At 54.8% G+C, this 21,357-nt stretch overlaps 2 protein-coding genes across 2 annotated transcripts; one reads left to right on the top strand and one right to left on the bottom strand.

Moving 5' to 3' along the window:
- Positions 1 to 963: 963 nt before the first annotated feature.
- On the top strand, positions 964 to 5,767 carry Ubald2 (UBA like domain containing 2). The gene is made up of 3 exons (XM_028752859.1): positions 964 to 1,298; positions 1,430 to 1,492; positions 4,715 to 5,767. The coding sequence occupies exons 1-3, from the start codon at positions 1,179 to 1,181 to the stop codon at positions 5,021 to 5,023; spliced, it is 492 nt and encodes a 163-aa protein (XP_028608692.1). The 5' UTR covers positions 964 to 1,178; the 3' UTR covers positions 5,024 to 5,767.
- A 2,067-nt stretch (positions 5,768 to 7,834) lies between these two features.
- Positions 7,835 to 18,741, bottom strand: Qrich2 (glutamine rich 2). Its single transcript, XM_028752935.1, has 14 exons — positions 18,460 to 18,741; positions 17,952 to 18,066; positions 15,187 to 15,441; positions 14,186 to 14,308; positions 14,007 to 14,081; positions 13,697 to 13,861; positions 13,439 to 13,560; positions 12,928 to 12,993; positions 12,574 to 12,675; positions 11,880 to 12,080; positions 11,454 to 11,589; positions 10,709 to 10,796; positions 9,470 to 9,679; positions 7,835 to 8,064 (listed from the first exon to the last, which is right to left on the bottom strand). The coding sequence occupies exons 2-14, from the start codon at positions 18,033 to 18,035 to the stop codon at positions 7,865 to 7,867; spliced, it is 1,827 nt and encodes a 608-aa protein (XP_028608768.1). The 5' UTR covers positions 18,036 to 18,066; positions 18,460 to 18,741; the 3' UTR covers positions 7,835 to 7,864.
- Between the last annotated feature and the right edge of the window lie 2,616 nt (positions 18,742 to 21,357).

Genomic DNA, 21,357 nt, shown 5'->3' with positions numbered 1-21,357 from the left:
CTTGTCATCTTTAGATCAGATCACTTTAATAACCAAGAATGTAAGTTTCATGTTGATCAGGGAATAATGACAAAGAAAATGTCTTCATGCTGAAACCAGATACATTTTTCTTTAAGCACAAGATTTTTAAAGCCCGAGACTGAATTATGCAAAGCGTGCCCTGGCACTGGCTGTTCTCCTCTCCCCCATGTGAGTGTGTGTGTGTGTGTGTGTGTGTGTGTGTGTGTCTGGCTTTTTGGAGACAGAGTTTCTTTATGTAACCCTGGATGTCCTGGAACTAACTCATTATGTAGGCAAGGCTTGTCTCGAACTCAGAGCTATCCGAACTTCTCTACCTCCTACTGAGCCCTGAAATTAAAACCATGCATCACTATGTCTGGTTCTTTTGTTGTTGTTTGTTTGTTTTGGTTTGGTTTTGTATTTCCTTTTTTGGCGTTAAGAATTGAACCCAGGATCTGACTCTGCGTGTTTGAAAAGTTTTCTTTTTTTAAAGTGAGACTGTTTAGAAGCTATTTAAAGTTTAAATACTCCTGAGAGTCGAGTAGCTGCGAAGGTTCTGTGTGTTTTCTATTTTGATCGTTCTGTTTCTCGAGATGACCACATCTTTCAGAGGAAATGAGTCAAAGCCACACCGTCTTGCTTTTCCAGCTGAGCATGTTCAGTTTCAATGAAGTAATGAATGAACTTGGCCAGCACCACCCCCACGCCTACAACAGCAAACACTGGCGACCTCCACCAATCAGAGAGCACTCAGGGTTTTCGAGTTGAGTTCAAACCGGCCTACGGTAGGCCAATCAGCGCGTCAGGCCCCGCCTCCCGACGCCGGTCCCAGCCAACCACCAACCCGGAGGTGCCAAAACACGGAGGCTGGCCAATGCCGGGGCGCCCCCGCGGCGCCGACTCCGCCAATGGGCGCGGCCAGGCGAGAAGAGAAACAGAGCGGCCAGGCCCGCCGCAGGATTCGAATCGAACGTCCGTGTGGGAGCCGCCGGCTGGCCGGGCTGCGCGTGGGCCAATCAGCGGCGTCGGCTCGCGGCCCCCGAACGTTGGGCCCGGCGGCTCCGCCCCGCGCTGTTGTTTGCGGCGTCGGCGCGGCCGCGCGAGCCGAACCACAACATTCGCCGGGCGGCGGCGGCGGCGGAGCTGTGAGCGCGAGCCTGGGGCGGCTGCCCAGCGCCATGTCGGTGAACACGGACGAGCTGCGGCACCAGGTCATGATCAACCAGTTCGTGCTGGCCGCGGGCTGCGCGGCCGACCAGGCGCAGCAGCTGCTGCAAGCGGCGCACTGGCAGTTCGAGGTGTGCACCGGGCCGGGGCCGGGAGCGCGCGTGGGAGCCGGGGGGCGCGTGGGGGAGGCGCGTGGGCCGCGCCGGGGAGGCCGGGGAGGCCAGGCCTCGCTCACGCCGCTGCGTTCCGTGTTTGTCCGCAGACCGCCCTAAGCACGTTCTTTCAAGAAAGCAACATTCCCAACAGCCACCACCACCCGCAGATGGTAAGTGTCCTCCAGTGCCGCGGAGGGGGCGCTCGGTGCGGCGGGGTCGCTGTCAGCCGCGCCGGTGACAGCCATGTTGCCGGGGAGCGGCGCGCCGCGAATGTAAACAAAGAGCCAAAATGTCTTCCAGGAAAGAGCGCTCCCAGGCCGGCGCTGGCTCGCCCAACTTTGGGACCCGCCTCCAGGCTCCTGGATTGGGGCCTGAGGCCCTGCGCCGGGCGCTGTGCCCTGGGCGTACGGGCCCTGGTGTTGGGGAGGTGGGGGTGGAAGGAAGGAAAGACGGCTCCCAGCAGGATGTTGGGATTCTGGAAGCAGAGGATGGGGAAGGGGCTCGAGGATAACCAGACCTTTGGGGAGCTCAGGGGAGGGGACTGAGGGATTTGTGTCGTGATGCAAAACACACAAACACACACACACAACACACGATTGAGGTAGGAATTTGTGTGTTGATGCAGCACACACAGCCATACACAGACACAGCCACACAGCTGCACACCCACCCACCCAGTGTTGCAGGAAGCAGGGAAGGGATAAATCCACCCTGGCTCCGGAAGTCCAGCTCTACCCACAAAGGTAGGCTGACCCTTCCAAAGCCTCGAGGGAACATAACAATTATGGACGATATACAGATTTACATACCTAAGATCAGGCCAAGAATTTCTTTTAATCTCAGTATGTTAAGAAACAGTCCAGGAAACAGTTCCTCAAGCCTGGATTTGTCTTCTTCCAACTTGGCCCCCGGCTAGAGCCTTTGCCCTCTGGCCAGTGGGTACCCTGCTTTCCTGAGGCCAGGGACATCTCTTCTCTGCTCCAACTCCTAGTTAGCTATTAGCTCCAAACATGTAGGAGGGCCAGAGCCCAGGAGAGGAATGGTAAAACATTATTCCCTAGGAGATCTGCTGTTGGACATTTTTGGCTTTTTTTTTTTTTTTTAACTTGGGTGTCCTTGTTCCTGGCTCTCCCCAGGGGACAGACTACACATGGGGTCTTCTGCTGTGTCTTGTTTTTAGCACTGTTTTCTTCTGACCAAGACAAGGAGGGGAAGGGAAGGAGTCTGCCTCAATTTAAACTAGGTCTTAACATTTGGAGTAAGATGGGAGAATGAATGGGCTGGGTGTAGACCCTGGCCACTGTGGACAAGCTCTTGGGAGACTCAGGAGGGATTTATCGTGCCCGAGACCCCTCTCCTGCATCCAGACTTCCAGCTTCCTGGACCTGGGAGTATTCTGTTTCCATCCCTGCTCAATGGCTTCTGTGCACAAGACCACTCAGAAGCACAGCCATGATGAAGGGCCTGGAACAAGGAAGAGGGCAGGCCCCAGCTTGAACTGAGTTCCCTCCCTCCTCCACCTTTGCAAATCCTTGTGTGTGTGTGTCTGTGTCTCTGTCTGTCTGTCTCTGTATGTATGTGTGTGTGTGGGGGGGGTGCCTTTGAGTCTCTGTGTATGTGTGTGTTCTCCTTGGAAGCTTCCCTTGGGGAATCAGCTGGTTTTGTAACTCAGACATTATAATCAGTGCACCCATGAGGGACTTGTGCTGGGTGCTTCACCAGCACAGTAGGGAACACCAACCAGCCATGTTCTTAGAGTCAGTCCAGTTTCTAAGACAAAATAATTAGAAAACTTAAGTAAAAACATTGGAACCCTGCGCTTGGGAGGCTGAGGCAGCAGGATTGCTGTGAACTCCAGGCCAACCTGGGCTATCTAGCCGCATCCTGTCTCAGATAAATACTTTATTTGAAGACAAGTCAGTATACAGTGGTGGTAACTGGTAGGCGATTGTCCTGTAGATTGCCAGCCACATTTGGAGGGCTGTCACAGAGATGACAGGGGGCCTCACTCTTTGAGGGGAAGGGGCAAGAAGGGCATTTGTAGGGAGAGGGGAAATGGCCATGACAGGGGCACAGAATTACTTGAGATTGTAGGAGGGGCTTTAGGGAAAGGAGCTTTCACCAAAGCAGAGAGGCCTAGAGACCTGTTTGAGCTCACCAGGCAGGTGGGCACAGGCCCCTTTAGCCCTCCAGGCTGTTCCCTGGAGAAGAGACCTGGCCTCCTGCTTGGTTGACTGGGGAAGTCAGTCAGGCCACTGTGATGCAACTGGCTTACAACCGCAACCCCCCATTCATTGTTTCCTGCTGCCGAGAAGTCATGGGGGTGGGCAGGGAATCATGAGGGGAGGAGGGAAGTGTCTGGGTGGGGCCAGACCTGCCTGAGGCCAAAGGCCTTTGCTTCAGGGCCTTGGAGCAGACAATGGTCAGAGTCCCCTAAGAGCTGATTGGCACAGCCTGTGAGCAGGGTGAGGGGGGTCCCTGCCCCGGGTTCTGGCTTTGCTTTAACTAGAGAGATAAAGCTGTAGCATCCTGTTGTGTGGCTCAGCACCCCGCCCCCAGTGCCTGTGCCTTGGGGAGGAGCCAGTGCTGCTAAAATTAGGAGAAGTTGAAAGGCCTCCCTGGCCTCCTGAGGGAGAAGAGGCTTTGAGGTCAGAACTAGCTCATGTAGGTCCTGAGCTCTGACCCACCTGTTCCTAGGAGTGTGCTGCTGGCATCTGGGGCTGGCACGGCTGCTGCATGTTCGTACTGGGAGCCCAGACCTGAGGAGGAACTTAACCCGGCCTGCAGCTGGGCGCAGGCCTCAGCGCGTGGACCTGTACACCTGGAATGACGCAGAGTCAAACTGTAGTTTGTACCTGCTTTGGGTGCATGTTTAGTCGTGACGTGACCCTTGGGCATCAGTTCCTCTTTTATATTACAGAAAGAGTAATTGCGCTAGCCAGTCTGCACATGGAACATCACGAGTGGAGGGGCCAGGGTCCAAGCCCTGTTGGCTGAACTCTAGAATGAATGGAAGCTCTAAGAAAGTGCAGTTTTTCTATGGCTGCTGCAGGGAGGAGACCCTGCTCCCTGGTGCCTAACACCCTGGGGACATCTAAGGGTAGATTGTGGAGAAAGCCAGCTGGCTCCCCCAAGCCAGGAATCGAGCTGGGCAGCAGTGTCCTGGGCTGCCCCTTGTCCTTTCACGATGACACCCTAGCTTTGAGTTGGAATTAACCATTGACACCTCTTGCCCCTTGCTGGGTGTCCTTTCCAAGCCCTGGGTAGCACGCTTGGCTGTTGCTCTTCCTTGTCCTTCACTGGTTCTGGGGAAGATGAGTGTTTGGATCCTATTAAAGGATCAAAGGCTCCTGCCCTGCTGCCTCACCGACTCTTCTCTCCTCTTCCTGCAGATGTGTACTCCCAGCAACACCCCTGCAACACCACCCAACTTCCCAGATGCGCTGGCCATGTTCTCCAAGCTTCGAACTTCTGAGGGCCTACAGAGCGGCAGCAGCCCCATGACAGCTGTAGCCTGCTCCCCCCCTGCAAACTTCAGCCCCTTCTGGGCCGCATCCCCACCCAACCACCAGGTGCCCTGGATCCCGCCCTCTTCCCCCAACACCTTCCATCTCCACTGCCCACAGCCCACGTGGCCCCCCGGAGCATCACAGGGGGCTGCCCCTCAGAAAGCCATGACAGCCATGGATGGCCAGAGATGAGACTGGACGCCACTGGGCTGGAGCGGGGGGCAGTCCAGGGTTGTGGGGACACAGAAGAGGGCCGGGAGGGGGGAAGGCAAGAGGGCGGGGGGATTTCTTCAAGATCGCACTGGAAGATTTTATAAGAGAAGTTTTGTGGTGGGGGACAGTAACCATCCTGAGCCACTTGGGTTCTTCAGGAGAGTCTCTTTGGGAAAGTTTTTTTTCCTCTTTTTAATATATAACTATAATATATATGAATATAAATTTAGCTGATGTTTGTGAGAGTGGGGGCTGCACACGTGTTCCTGTCAGAGGCGATGCTCACAGTCCTTCCTTGTCAGCACCTCTTTCTCTGCCCAAAGGGGAACAAAGGGGTGCTTGTAGATGGATCCTGCGAGCGGGTGCTGCCCCATGAGAAGCACACCAGCCACTAGGAAGCCCCACCCCCAAGGGAGGTGGTCCCAGAAGGGTCCTCGGAATCATGGACTTTTCTGCCCCATTACTGGTAGACAGTTGTCATCTCTGCTGGTGGCGCCTCTTGTTGACTCTGAAACCTGTCACCCGATCACCAGCTAGGTGTGCAGAGCTGAAGACTTGGCTGCCCTCTGATGAGTGCATACTGTCCCATCCCTTGCTGTTCTGTGTGTGTGTCCACGGTCAGAGGACCGCCACCCAGGAGATACTGCCTTTGGATTGAGTTCCCAAATTAAAATCGTCGCACTGGGGTGCAATTTTAATTTAAAAACGACTTTTCTAACTTTCTTGGTTTGTGGTGCTTTTGTTTGCTTTGGTGGGGAAGGTCAGTGGGGTCCCTGGCTGGGGCAGGACATTGTCATTTGGCTGTGGCATTTCCTAGTGAGGATGCATTGCCAGTGTGTTAAATGATGGTGAAGGCAGGGCCAGATCCTGACCTGGTTCTGTACCTTCTTAACTCAGCCTGGAAGCCACTAAGACTGGATTCCTTAAGGGGCCTTGGTGGTGGTGGCAGTTTCTGAGCCAGAGCCTCTTAGCTTCCAGCTGGAGTTGGTGACCCATCAGCAGAGAGTTGCTCCTGGAGCCCTTCCTGACACGGCTCCTGTGGACCTAAACCCTTCCTGCCCCTCCACTGAGGAGTTAAGACAGCCGAATGGGGGGATGGGAGCCAAAGTGAAATGAAACTTTCAGGCCGCAGCCAGGCCTCACCCCTGCCTCGGAGTAGTGGGCCCCACTACCCTCTGTTGTATGTGACACATGGCCCGACTTGGGAGCTGGGTTTGTCCTTTCGGTTTTGTTTCCTAGTTCCAAACCCCTGGGCCTCCTCCCAGACTCACCCCTGCTCCTGCCCACCTGCGCTTTCCCAGGTTGGAAGGGAAAGTCCCTAGCAGGTGTGTGGGCGGCCAGGCAGGGGCTGCCAGGACCTGGGCCAGGGTCCATTCAGAAGTACCAGCTTGCAAAAAGGGTGGAGCAGCTGTGCCCAGGTATGGGATGGTGGAGGCTGACCCATCTAACTTAGGGAAGTGGGTCCTGGGCGAGGGGAGTTTGTTGTGACTCCATGTGAGGCCAACTTGTAGACCAGGGAGCCGTAGCCGACCTGACACGGCCCTGCCAGGGAAGGACCAGCGTGGAAGACAGAGGAAAGCTCAGTAGTCTAGGGATGCCTACAGGAGGTCTCAGGTTATTTCCATCCAGTCACAAGTATGAACACCAGAGACTGAGAAGAGGAAGAGGAACATTCTTTAGGGGCAGCCTCCACCCCAGGGCACCCCTGGCCAAGCCTTTCGCCTACAGTGAGAAACCTGCTTCTTGGCTGTTTCCTGCTGCACTTTCCTGTGTGATTTTTGTCGCCCCCTTTCTCACACCTCAAGCTGAACATCTTGCCCCAGATGCTTTACCATGTGAGAGGGGGTGATGGAAACTGGTGTAGGTGTTGCCCCCTCTCCCACTCCGCACACCTCAATCTGAGGTGGGAATAGAAACTGCTTTATTTTGAGACAAGTTCTTGCTGCATAGCTCAGGCTGGCCTTGAGTCGTGTGATTCAGGATTTCTTGGAACCCAAGTTGGGTCAGAACCCTAAAGTCTGTCTGGAGGCCCTAGCTTAAGATGGAGCTAGGTAGCAGTGGTACTGGGAACTCTCAACTGCCCAGACCCTGAACCCAAAGAATCCTGGACAGAAAGTGACCAGAGGTGTGGAGTGAGCACACTGGGCTGAGTCACCGTTGGGAACAGACCTTGGAATCTGCTTCCTAGGACTTCGAGCCCTGCTGTCTGTCTTGCCAGCCTAGCCAAGGCAGCCGTGTACCAAGACCCTCCACAAAGGCTGCCTCAGAAGCTGCCATTTGTAGCAACCCTATTCAAGGGGACTGCAGGACATGACTGATTGAACCTTCTGGCAGTGTGTTTGTGCCGGGAGCCCTGTGCCAAACAGGAGCTACTTCAAGCCCGCAACCAGGGAGCAGGTGGCAGCGGCCCCTCGCCTCCACGTAGAACTGATGTACAGACCCCATGGATCCCAGAGTGTCCCAGAGCAGCTCTTGGGACTGTCAGCACTGTCAGATGACCATTGATTTGACCAGGCCCACCCCGTCCCTAGGCTCCCAGAACCAGGTCTGAAATCTTCCCCAGCTATTCTTGCCCCCAGTGCCCCCCCCTGCCGGGCGGCCCCCCCGAGCACGTGCATCCGCTCAGCAGCTCCATGGAGCATAAGTCCTAGCACTCCAACCATAAACCAGACCTGCTGTCCAGGGAATATTCTGCCCGTCAGATGAGGAGGCCTAGAAGCCCAGAGCTGCTCAACCAACACAGCCTGTTCTTGAGACAGGGCATCAGCGAGATCCCTTGGTACCCAACTCCTTTTTAAAAATGTTTATTTGCGTCTCTGTTCAGTGAGCCGTGGTGGACCGTGGTCCCCGGGTGGGCTCCTCCAGCCCCTCCCCAGGAGGTACGTCTATGTGCATATTCAGCCCCGATTGGGTAGCCTGCAGACTCGCCATGTCTGTGGGGATGGATGAGTGACTCATGTTCGACTGCAGAAGACGCCCCTCAGAGGAGACTGGTCGGTCTTTCTTTTGCCCTGAAGGAACTACAAGACAGGAGGGGCTCAGCTTGCTCTGTCTGCTCTCCCCCCCACCCCTGACACTCACTAGGGTTCACTCTAGCTTGCTCAAGGCCCAAGCAAGTTGCGAACCCCATTAGCCTGGCTGTCAGGCTGGGCCACACAGTTAAAAGCATTCATGGGCATCCCTGAGCAAACGCTTAGGGCCCTTCCGTGATCTTTGGTGGGATCATTTAATCCTCAATCCCCTCTGCAAGGTCGCAGGAAGAACCTGCCTCATTGATGCTTCCTGTCCTTTTAGAGGCTTATACAAGCCCAGAAATGTTTCTACATCACTCTCTCTGGCTTCCATATGGGAAGCATTTCTAGGTAGAAAGCGGAAAGCCCGAGATAAGGAACAAGGGCCCAGTAGAAATCACAGAAACATGCCCTTGTGGCCTGCTCTCCTTGGTTACCAGTGATGACCCTTGAATTTCAGCTTGGCCACTCCCTGTTCAACCTCTCAGTGCCCCCGTTCTCTTCGTTGTCCCTGGGGCTACTGTTGATCTTTACCTATCAGTGTAGGTGTAGTGTAGGCTGTTGCAGAGACGAAGACTACCTAAACAGCCTGGCAAGAAGCCCTTGATGTACCTCGACGGTACGGCACCATGGGTGGGTACCATGCACACGACATTGTGCCACAGGAGCTTTCAAACGCAGGGTGGGACCGGAAACATGTTACAGAGCTCAGAGGTCTAATGTACAAAGCTGTGGTGGTGGTGGGATGATATACAGATGTGTTGTGATCCTTGGGTCTCCTGCAAACTTTCACAAAATGCCATGTGGGGCTGTTCTCAAGCAGCCTGCCTCTGGGGAGAGCTGACCCTACACTCAAACACACCCATGACCAATGAGGGGAGAGCTTGGTTTTAGTCACCCGGTAGCGTGGGTCCTAGCCTCTCATTCTAGCAAGGACCGTAGATAGGCCTTGTGTGGTGGAACCCAGAGTTCCCTAGCCCCTTATCTGATCTAGCTTGTTAGGGGAGACCTGGAACTCTAGGGGCTTTCCAGGCCTAGAGGCAGAGAGGGATACCTACAGGCTATGGATGTGGGGGGGGATATGTGGGGGAAGAGGGGTTGCTCATGTCCTGGGCTTGTAGCCTGGCTCTTAAAGTGTCTGTGCTTGAGCAGGGAAGCCCTTGGGCCTGGAGCCAGAGAGCTGGGTGCATCTCTGTCCACATGTCCTCTTGGGCGGAGTAGGACAGCAACAGTGTTCACCTCACAGACCTGGCACACAGCAAACATTCAGGAACCAGGTTTTCTCAATTCTCCCTCCTGTCTCATTCATGAGCTCCCTTGCTGTCGCTAGCCTGGGCAGGAGGAAAGCTGGAGGGCTGTCAGGACAGAAGGAAAGGCTTGGGGATGGTGTCCAGGCTGCCTGGAAGAAACCTACCTGCATTGCTGTCAGCTAACATCTGTGCACTCTGAGGCCGAGACGGTGGTGTGCCCATGGTGCCCATGTTTGGCTGTCTGTGCATGTGGGGCCGGGCATGCTGGGTCTGCTGGAGCTGCTGGAGCTGCTGGAGTTGCTGGAGCTGCTGGAGCTGCTGGAGTTGCTGCAGCTGCTGGAGCTTAGCCTTGTTGTGTTTTGCCATTCCTGGGGCTGAAGGGGCGTAAGGAGCATGAGCACCAGTGAGAGCTATAGGGGGACCCTTGGAGAAGAGGAGCCAGCTAGGTGGGGCCTCCACATGCCGAGTTTGTGGCTATGCCCCTTAGAAACTACATTCATGCCGGGTGGTGGTGGCGCATGCCTTTAATCCCAGCACTTGGGAGGTAGAGGCAGGCGGATTTCTGAGTTTGAGAGTTCGAGGCTAGCCTAGTCTACAGAGTGAGTTCCAGGACAGCCAGGGCTACACAGAGAAACCCTGTCTCGAAAAACCAAAAAAAAAAAAAGAAAGAAAGAAAGAAAGAAACTACAATCATCTACATGTCTACCTGCCCATCGGTCTGCCCACCCACCGTCCCAACCACCCAGATTCACTGAGGACCTGAAAATGTATGTCAGCCTTGTGTAGGGTCTGAGTGAGTTCTGGCTTGGATTTGTGTTTCAAGAAAGGGAAAGTAAAGAAGGCACAAGGCATGATGGGAAGTTATCGGCCATCCACTTTTTTTTTTTTTTTTTTTTTTTTTTTTTTTTTTTTTTTTTAGTTTTTCGAGACAGGGTTTCTCTGTGCAGCCCTGGCTGTCCTGGAACTCACTCTGTAGACCAGGCTGGCCTCAAACTCAGAAATCTGCCTGCCTCTGCCTCCCAGCCATTCACTTCTGATGTGATCTGGAGGTGGGCCTTCAGGAGGCTGGCCGATTGCTTGGTATTGGAATCAGATAAGCGCCCTTCGCCGAGTTTTGAGAAATCCGTCAGGGCGTGGCTGTACTGTTACAGGGAACTGAAGGTGGCAACGAGGAGGCTCAGCTGTTGGAGGTAAGAAGGCCAGCAGGAAAGGACGGGGCCACTGCTGGGTGACTGGGCAAGGTCTGGTGGCTGCTCTCTGCCAGAAAGCAACCGCCTGGCTTTAGGAAGAGAAAGTGCTTGGGGCCCAGTGGTCCAAGACACACCCATACCAGGAGATAGACAACTGTCCTTTGTCACCCCAGCAAGAACCCGGAAGGAACTCAAGGCTGTCTGGATACTTACCATCTTTCCCTAGGATGCTGGGCAACCGTGTATCCATCCGTCCCTTGTAGATGTGTCCATCGAGGCCCAAGATATCAACCTCATCGTGCTAGAGAGGGGTACGCATGCCCGTTATCATTGTAACATCCTGAGTATCCTCTGGGGAGGCCTGGACTGCAGACACTGTGAGCGAGCAGTGCTCAGAACCGCCCTGCCTCCCCGCGTACTCCCCACCCCCACCCCACGCCTCACTCCCTGAAGCGAGGCCTGAGGGCACATGCCTGTCATCCTGGCTCTTGGGAAACTGGTGGCAGGCTTCCCACTGACTTCAATGCCAGTCTGGGAGGTATAGCTAGTACTAGTCCAGCCAGGACTGTAAATAGCAAAACTGAAAGGCCCCTGCATGGAGTCTGGTCTGAGTGTAGAATGGAAGGAGGTGCTGTGGAGATCTGAGGCCTGTGGTGGAAGGTGATGGTGTAGTGCCTGGGAATCAGGTGGAAGGATGGCATGCTACCCAGCAGAGAGCCACACCTGTGTATCCTAGCGACTCTGGGAGGCTGAGGCTGAAGACTCATGAGTTCAAGGCCTGCCTGAGCAACTTTGGGGAGGTAACTCAGCAGTAAAGAGGTTGCCTAGCAGCCCCCGGGAGAGCAAGGGAGGGAGGGGAGAAAGAGGGACCTCAAAGCAGAGGGCCAACTGATGGGACTTTGGGTGGTTCTCCAGAGGGGGTATGGCAGGGCTATCCTTGCCATGGCTCCTGTCAGACCTTCATGGCAATCTGGATCTCCTCCAGCGGAGACAGGTGCTGTGGGCGGTTTCGCCGGTAAGGGTAGGTGAGGGTGTGGCTGCCCCCACATCGACGAGGTACAGTTGAGTAGGTGTAATCTGCTGTATCTGCTCCCCTGAGAGGTAGACAGACACAGGGAGTCACCTTGAGCCACCCAGGAGTGTTACCTGGGACAGACAGGCAAGTAAGCCTGAGGCTACACACAACACACACCGTGTGTGTGTGTGTGTGTGTGTGTGTGTGTGTGTGTGCGCACCACTTTTACGCACAGTCACACATACACTCTCACCATCATTCCCACCCTCAACCCCAGCCACCCCGCCCCCCTGTAATGGACCCTGGGTAAGCAGAAGTCAAGCTTGGCCGTCATTGGGGCCAGTGTGTGCCTGGACTCTGTCCTCCTACCGTTTGTAGCAGGGGTGGCTGAGGCACTGGGCATTTAGCAGCTCTCGTATCATCTGGCTGCTGGCCTTCACAGAACCCCCAAAGTGGATCTGCACCTTCTCGATATCCATCAACATCTTGGAGTGCATGCTGCGCAGGCGCCCCACGCTCCTCTCCATCTGCGACAGATCACCTCGAGGGAAGCTGCTGCCCAGCTTCAGGCTGTGAGACCCGGGCATAAAGAAAGAGGTCAGCCGAGGACCAGACACAACCCCACAGACACCTTTCTCCTGGACCTTGTGTTGTTCACACTTGCTTTGGCTCCCGGCCCCTGTCGTACAGGAGCAGGGGTGAACTGGACTGGCCCTCGGGAACTGTTAGAGCCCCCATAGCCCTTGACTGAGGGCTGAGGGTCACCGGGCAGCTCAGCACCTCTAAAAGACTCGTGAGGGACCAGACTTGCTGGGGGAAGGTTTTCCCTAACACAAAGGCCCCTTTCCCCAACAAAATAAATGCTTAAAATATAACAAACACAAAACAACAACAAAACCCCCAATACAAAACATAAGAGGAAGTCAGTTTAGTATCCTCTATCCTGATCCTGGTCAGAGATGCTCTGGGCTACTCCCAGTGTGCACTCTGGAGTCATCTCTGCCCCCTCCCATCTCCTTCCCCTCCCCTCCCCTCCCCTGCACCTGATCCCACTGTCCCATACTTTCTGCTCTGCTGTCGGATCTGTTCTAGTTCAAACACAGTGTACGGCCGGACGGAACGGTGCCCTGGCATGCTTGGAATTATGGGGGTCATAGAGATGACTCTGGACAGGGACAGAGAGAAAGGGGAGGGGTATGTGTGAGACAGATCCCAGCACTCAGCAACAGCAGCCGCCCACTGCCATGTTCTACAGGACCGACCGCCCTCACTATTCAGTATGGGACCCATAAGAAGGCCCAGGGACAGAAATGGACCCAGGACAAGAGGCGAGATGAGTAGATACGGGGAGATACACCCCTGCTTCGATGCCTTCTCCCTGCCCACCAGATGCTGTGGTTGAGCTGTGGCCACTCACTGTCCAGTCACAGTTGTCTCCAAGGGACGGTCACAGGACAAGCAGTGGAAATGAGCCAAAAGCTGCCTGTCAGGAACGGGACACATCCAGTGAGATCCAGAGAGCTTGCCCCCCTGCAGGACGGGTGCCAGATCTTGCCCTACTTCCTGGGAATTGACCTGGTGCTAACCATCTCTTGCAGGCACGCCTTCCTGACCAGCTAGCCAGCTGGGTATATCTTGTATGTGCCTCTGGTGTCCCCTGGTGGACATGTGCGGGATTTCTCTAGCCAGGTTCCCAAGAGTCATCTTGGAGGTCTCTCTGCCCCCAGAAATCCAGTGTTCTACCACAATCTAACCCCAAGAGCCTTGCACCTCCTTTCTGACTTTCTCCACTATTATTCGAAGGATCTGGCCAAGTTATTCAGCTCTAAAATACAGTCCCTCCACCTGATTGACAGTTCTGGGCAAAATAGGCCGTGCACTGCTCATCTGGGGCCGCCCAGCGTTCTCCACTGCCTTCAGGGCCTCACCTCCGCATGGCGGCTGCCTCGTCTGCCTGGTAGAGGGGAGAGCGCTCTTTGAGCTGCTGCCGCAGTGATTTCCAGCGATCCTCCAGCATCTGTTTCAATGGGTCCAGCTCCAGGCGGTCCAGCTGGGGGATGGGCACCAGGTGAGCTCCAGGCAGGAGGTAGAGGGGGGTGGGGAGTCGATGCTTGGAGAGAGTGGCAGTGCCCCAGCGGCAGGGCGGAGCATGGTCCCGCCCGTCCTGCATCTTCTCCCACCCTCACCTTGCTGTCCATTTCTGCCAGAAGCTTGTCCAGAAGTTTCTGCCAGTCTTGCTCCTGTCCACTCATCTTGGCCACCAGCTCCTGCATCATGTGGTTCAGCTGCTCTGTGGTGGCGTCAAACTGGATCCGGCTCACTTTGGATGCCAGAGCACTCTTGTCTGCTTTCTGCGCGAGAGACCAGCGCGGGGTGGGAACGTTCCTCCAGCAGTCTGTCCCGTGTCTCCGGCTGGCTTCACATCCTCTGCCCTCCCCACCCCAACTCCTCCACCCCCATGGCCCCGCACTGGCTGGGGAGGACGCAGAGGCTCACCACGTCGATCTCCATCTCCAGGTGCTCTCTGTCGGCCTTTTCCTTCTCCAGCCTTTCTATCCCCTGATACAGCACCTGGAGACCCCCGGGACAGAGAAAGTGAAGAGCAACGCCGGGCGGCAGGGATGGGCGGGGCAGACGAGCCTCCTCCCCACCCCCGGCGCCCTGCGGCTTCTCACTTCGATGTCTTTCTGCTTCTGCCGATGGTCCTCGATGAGGTTGCTCGTGGTGATGTTGAGCTTCTCACAGTCGCCCTGGACTTGCAGGATGGCGCTCTGCACGTGACCCAGTAGCTCCTCATCCTACAGCAGCGACAGGGGAGCTTTTGGAGGCTGCTGGGGCAACCCACAAAGCAGTCCCATAGTAGGCTGCCTTTGGAATTTAGAACGCAGCCCACTCCAGGTGTGGAGTGCCCGCCTGTAACCCGCCCAAGCTCGGGAAGCTGAGATCAGAGGTCCCAGTGAAAATCTAGGCTACCACACACGACCGTAATAAATAAGAGGAAGCCAGGAAGATGGCTCTGCGTGTAAAGGTACTTGTTGCTAAGCCTGATGATCTGACTTCAACCCCCAGGACATTCATCGTGGAAAGAAAGAGCTGACTCCTGCAAGCTGTCCTCTGACTTCTGCAAGTATGCCGTGCAGTATGCATGTGCGTGCACACACGCAAACAAACACATATGCGTTCAAATCAAAACCATCACCCGACACGGACGCTCACTTCAAACCCCTTCTGGCTTTCTTCAGAGGCATCCATGACGACCGTGTCCCTTCTCTGGGTGTAGTCATCAGTTCCCCCCCCCCACACACACACATATTGGAGGTGGACTGGCATCAGTGGCCTTTGGAGTCATCAGAGAGGTGACTGAGGCTCACATGACCTATGCTGCCCCATGATCCCCGAGAGGTGAGGTGTGGGCAACAATTTGAACCAAATCTAAATTCTTGCATCCAAGAGCAAGAGCTGGTGGTGACCCCCAGCCTGGCCACAAGCCTTCCCTCCAGGGGACGTCTACAAAGTGCTGGAAACACTGGCAACCAAGGGGCACTGTGTCCTGCAATTGTGCTGTGTCCCTGCATCCTGTAATAGGCACTGTGGCACCCCTGGGCAGCCGGTACTATCCCAGCCACTAAGCCCACCCTTCCCATACACTCTTATCTCTACATTCGGGCAGACTCACCTGGCTCTGCAGCTTGGCCTTCTTGGAGGGCCTGGAGGCCGCTAGGCCACTGACCATGTCCTGTAGCTGCTCGTAGCGCTGTACCAGCAGGCTGACTTGGTGACTCACGTCCAGGCTGCAGGCTGGACAGGTGGCCTCGGGGTCAATCTGGCCGGGCACTAGGCCGGCTGTGGACTTGTGTGGGGTTATGCTCATGGACAGCAGTGTGGAGGAACTGCTCAGCATACTCTCAATGATGGTCCTGAGCTTGTCCAGCTGCATCGGGACAGGCATGGGGGGGGGGCGGGGAGGTGGGTTAAGGTCATGTCTAACCAATCGTGTGGCATATTCTGCCTGTCCCCTGCTGTGAGATGGGCAGTCACTGCCTCCTCAGAGGGTGCTGCATGCCATACACAGTTGATCTCTACCCAGCACACAGTTTTTCAAGTACCTTTGCAGCATGAATAACAAAGCCCCTGTGGGGAGGAGGGAGGTTTTCTCTAGCCTGTCCACTGGGCCGCTACTCACAGCTTCTGCAGCTAAATCCTATAGGAGTACTCTCCCAGGGCGCTGGTGATGCAAGGCTCTTGCTGCACGGGGTATGAGCAGTGGGCTTGCACATCTGTCTCACCCGGGATGTAAACTCTAACAACAAAGGAATGTGAGAGGTGCGGAGGAAGCTACAGGGATATCTCTGGGTCTATCTCTGGGTCTGGAGGGGCCACGTGCTTTCCAGGGAGAGCCGTTCAGCCTGGCCCTCCTGTTTCCCTCTCCTCCCGATGGTCTTACTTGGTTACCAGCCATGATTGTTGGTCCTGGGTGGCCAGCTGGACTCAAGAACAACCAAGACAGACCTAAGGATGCTGCCCTGCTTCCAAAAGGGTCATGATCACGCCACACCATCCCCTTCCTAGTGGTCAGTGCTACCAGAGAGTCTTTCTAGAGCTTAGGGAAGGTGTTTGAGACTGTGTGAGGGAGACACAAGTCGCTAGAGGACAGAAATAGAAGAGAGGTGCGTGCAGCCAGGAGAGGTGAGGAGGAAAGGCACATGTGAACAAAGTTAGCCTCAAGTAGTCAGGCAGAGGGAGTGGCCTGCCTCAGACTGCCCTAGACCGGGAGTTTGCTTTCCAGCCACAGGTCTACACTCAACACATTTCCCTTATGTTCTGAGCTCGCACGGTTAGCAGCTTACTAAGGGTGGGTCCTGAGCTAAGGCCTGTGCAGCAGATGGCTGCTAGGGTTGAAAGGGCATACTGTTCTCCGAGTTAAAACGATCCTCAGAAAATCTAGGCATCTCAGTAGAACCTTCAAGAATAAAAAGCAGGTCTCTGGGAAAATCAGGCCCAGGAGGACATTTCAGAAAGCACAGCCTAAGAAGGCATAAGTATGATGAGAGAAAGGCAGAAGGCCAAGAAGCCAGGAGCCAGAATGTTCAGGTGCTGAGAAGGTGGGACCTGCTGGACAGGATGCAAGAGTACTCAGAGTTGGGTATGGAGTGTTTGCATGAGAGCCTGGATTCCATCCCAGCACTGCAGAAAGAAAAAACAAACAAGCAAGCAAGCAAACAAACAAACATAAGATTGCAAAAGAGATGGGGGCGGGGCATGGGGTTTCTTTAAAAGTTCACTGTGGTCCTAGGAGGCCCTCGAAGGCTGCCAAGCTCAGATGTTCACTTTGGGCTGACAATTGGCCTGGCAGGTGACCTTTGACTCTCTGAACCTCCTCTTGCCTGTAGAGGGATTTTAATCCAGCAACATGGTTGGATATCCAAAGATATGATCCAGCCAGAATGCAGACATGCCCTGAATTACAGTGTGATTTGATCTGGCTGAAATACAGACATGCCCTCAGTACACACCTTTAATCCCTAACAATGAAGGTAAGGTTAGTTTGTAGAAGGAAGCAGCCCTGTTTGAAGGTGAGGTCTAATTGAGGGGCAGACAAAGTGATGAATCAGAGAAAGATTTGACAGAATGAGTCAGAAGAGATAGAATATGCCCAACTCATAGGAAAACAGCACAGGAAAGGGAGGCTACTGAAGAGCAGAGAGAGAGAGAGAGAGAGAGAGAGGTGTTGTTGTAGGGGTGGGGCTGATGCTAAGGTCTTGTTTCCCAATTGGTTCTTGATCTATCAATAAAGATGATGTCAGGGGTCAGTTGCTCGGCGGAAAGAAAAGAAAAGCAGGACTTCTGGGTCCCCAGAGGGAAGCTGAGGAGACACAGAGGAGAAAAGGGGATTTTCTACCATGTTTTGGAGGGACAAGAGGTGACCAGCCATGTCTCTGCCTCCCGAGTGCTGGAACTAAAGGTGTGTTTTACAATGTATGAATTAAAGGAAATACACAATGGAGGCAGGCAGTGGAGGAGCCTATGTCTCAGCTCCTGCACCGGTGCCCTTGCCTTTGAACTTGCGACCTTGGACTCAGCTGAGCAGCAGCCAATCGCTCCGGCCATTTTGTAGTGCTTTGGGTGAGAAGTGCCCTCCGAGGACCATGCATTTGAACACTTGGTCCACAATTGGTGGTTCCATTGTGTAGGTGGGGATGCAATGGCCCGCAGCCTCCAGCTCGGACGGCCACACTCGTGTCTTTGCCTGTCACCAGACCTTCCCTGCCATGAAGCACTAATCTTCTCTAGGTCACTTTTGGCCATGGTATTTTATCACAGCAGCAGAAAAGTGACTCCGCACGCATCCCATGGCTGGTCTCCAGGTTGGTGAGGGCTAAGCTGCCAACCCTCTGCCCTGACCCTGGGAGGGGCCCTGGACCTTGGCCACAGACTGTTCACCTGATCCTGCAGGTAAAGCGAGGCCTCAGAGACAGAATTCTCCATGGCGGCCTTTCCTCGATCCTGGCTCTCTCTCAGCTCCATCAGCTCCTTCTCGATGTCCGACACCGTGACTCTGCAATGTCCAAAGACCAGCTGGTTCCACCACTGCCCAGCATCCTTTGCTCAGAAGAGCGGTGGGACACACAGCATGATAAGGCCACCAGGAGCCTCCGTCTAGGGATCCCAAATTTGGGGGGAGGGGTGCTGTGGTGGGTTGTATCCCAAGGAGGGACACTGGTGTTCCTCCCAGTCCTGGTACTGCCATTTTAGGAACGTTGCAGGCCGGGGGGGCCGGGGGGCATCTTCTAACAGATCTTGTAAAGACTAGAACAACCTGAAGAGCCAGTACAATCCAGATGAGAGACTGTGACCACTGCGGGACACGGGGAGGCAGAAGGCTGCCTCTACTGCCTGGGCCTTAACCATGATGCCAGACAGGACCCCCGCTGTGGAGGAGGAGTGTCACCTGAGGATGCCCAACTGCAAGCTCAGATGGCTAGGCTTCACTTCCTTCCCTGAAGAGATGTCAGTATCCAGAAGCTTTTGTATCTTCTCCAGCTACAAGCACAGAGGAAGGCAAGCATCAGACAGGCCTGCATGTTGGCTTCTCAAAGGCAGCTAGCTAGCTGCCCGGTTATTCAGCCCTCTTTTATCTCATGGATGAGGCAGTGGGTACCCAGTAGCCCCCTGCAATGGCCTCCATCACTAGAGAGTCCCTAAAAGGGCTCCAGACTGTTAACTGAGAACTGAGGAGGCTGACCCTCCCATACGCACTTTTGCCTTGTCCTGCCGAACTTCTCGGTTCAATGCCTTTAGGCTCTTCAGCTGCTCTGGCAGGTCCTGGGGCACGGTCTTTTTAACTATGGAATATGGAGGCTGCCATCAGGGAGTAGGATTCCCACTGGGCTCCTTGACCTGTGTTTTACAGTCCCTCAATAATGAACTGAGCCCAGAGGTCAAGTCAACAGTTGACTTGATCCTGTTTTCCCTGGCGACTGAGCGAAGAGGTATAGAGGGGAGGAACGACGTCTGTCCATATGGTATTTGACTGCTGGGTATCTATCTGCCTCCTGCTGCCTCTGCCATCTCTGCCTACAACTGAGCTGTGACTGGGTAAGTGGTGAACTTCATTCTGCAGTCCTACCCCCTCCCCCGCCCCCATGCTATGCCCTCGCTCTGTACACTCTCACTCCTGCTACCCTGACAAAGGCCCAAAAGCCTGCTTCATGCCTCCCTCAAGTCCGCCCCAATCCTGCTCACTTGGTCTCACACTCTGCAATCTATACATCTGGCTCCCCCACAGGCTGCTGCTGCTGCCTGTGGAGTCAGGTCTGGGTAGGAGTGTGCCCAAGGGAGAGAGCGTGTGCCCGAGGGGAGAGCGTGAGGCTGCTTTCTGTCTGCAGCAAAGGATACTCACCTATCGTTGTGATCAGGTACTGGATTTTCTCGAAGCCAGTCTGGCCAGCCTGTTGATCATCCAGCTCTTTCAACTGTTCCTTCAATTCTACATAAAGGGCAATGAGCTCCCCTATCAGGCGGAACGACTCCACCGCCATGGGGAAGCATGGAGCCAGCTTGTCCAGTGACTCCTGCCGCTGCTCTTGACGAGTCTCACTTACTGAGGTGAATTGTTGGAGATAGCTCCAGGAGTCTTGAGTCCTGGAGTCAATGATAACTTGTTCTGGGGCAGTTTGGGCAGCCGATGGAAATTGGGTGACCGAGACAGGTTTACTGCTTAGATCCCTAGAGACCTGGGTTTCTACCTCAACTTTTTCTACTTCTTCAGGGTATTCCAGTCCAGCCTGTTCTGGATCACATTGAACTTCAACTGTGACTGTCTCGACTTTTTGCTCTGAGATCTGACGGGCCACTTGGGGAAGTACGTCTTCCCTGGCTTGGTCTTGTGTAGGAGGTAGCTCGGGAGGCGGATAAAACGGCGGCGGCAACTGTGGTTGCTGAGATTCGTCCTCCAGTGTCGGAAAGCGAAGCGCTATACTCGGTGTTACAAAGTCAGGCTGAGTAGGAGTGGGTTGTCTGAAACCACGTGGAAGTTTACTAGGTGGGAACATACCACGAGGAAACATACCAGGCTGAGTAAAACCAGGTGGATACGTACCAGGTGAGGCCAAGCTAGGCATGTATGCACCAGGCTGACCCAAACCCTGAGCGACTGCACCAGGTTCAGCCATCCCAGGCTCCATCATGTCAAACCTAGCTGTCCTAGGCTGTAGCAAACCAGTCTGATCTGCCCCAAGCTGCAACAAACCAGTCTGATCTTCCCCAGGCTGCAACAAACCAGTCTGATCCACCCTAGGCAGCAAGAAACCAGTCTGATCTGCCCCAGGCTGCAGTAAGCCACGCTTTTCTTCCCTAGACTTTGGTGAGCGACGCGGATCCGTGCCGGGCTGCAGTAATTGATGCCTTTCTTCCCCTGTCTGCAGAGACTCATCTTGATCCATGCCAGGCTGGACCAAACCAGATTCAACTGCACCTGGCTGCATCAGGCCATACTGAGTCATGATAGGCTGCACCAGGCCATGCTGAATTGTACCAGGCTGCACCAGCCTAGGCTGAACAGTTGCAGTCTGCATTAAGCCACTCTGATCCATGATATGCTGCACCAGACCACGCTGACCCATAACAGGCTGTACCATCCTAGACTGAGCTAGTCCAGGCTGCGGCAGACCACCCTGATCTGTGACAGGATGCACTAGCCTAGGTGTAACTGCTCTGGGGTGCATGAAGTTACGTTGAAGTTCTGAAGGTTCCACAAAACCATACTGGTACATTCTAGGTTGTACCAAGCCACTCTGGCCTATGCCAGGCTGCACCAAACCACTCTGGTCCACTATAGGCTGTGCCACACTAAGTGCTCCAGGTTGTTCCAACCCAGGTTGTACCAAACCCTGCTGAACCTTGCCAGGTTGTCCCACACCCTGCCGGGCCATGCGTGGTTGTGCCACACCCTGCCGGGCCATGCCAGGTTGTCCTTGGACTAAGCCACTCTCATCGGTACCAGGCTGTCCTAAATCATGACTCATTCCAGGTTGCATCCAGTCAACTTGACCCACTCCAGGTTGCATCAAACTCCGCTGACTGTCACTAGGTTGGAGTAAACCATATTGTGATACACTGGGCTGCACAAAAGCATATTGATCAGCTCTTGGCTGAACCAAACCATACTGACCTATACCAGGTTGGACCAAGCCAGGTAAATATGCATCAGGCTGCCCCCAACCACTAGGAAATGCACCAGGCTGGACCAGGCCACGCTGACCCATAACTGGTTGCAACACACCAGGCTGAACTGCACCTGCTTGGCCCAGGCCAGGCTGAACTGCACCTGGTTGGCCCAGGCCAGGCT

This window comes from Grammomys surdaster, unplaced genomic scaffold, assembly GCF_004785775.1.
Source record: "Grammomys surdaster isolate TR1022 unplaced genomic scaffold, NIH_TR_1.0 125940, whole genome shotgun sequence".
Taxonomy (NCBI): domain Eukaryota; kingdom Metazoa; phylum Chordata; class Mammalia; order Rodentia; family Muridae; genus Grammomys; species Grammomys surdaster.
The sequence above is the reverse complement of the archived record's forward strand: the minus strand, read 5'-3'. Positions and strand labels throughout refer to the sequence as shown.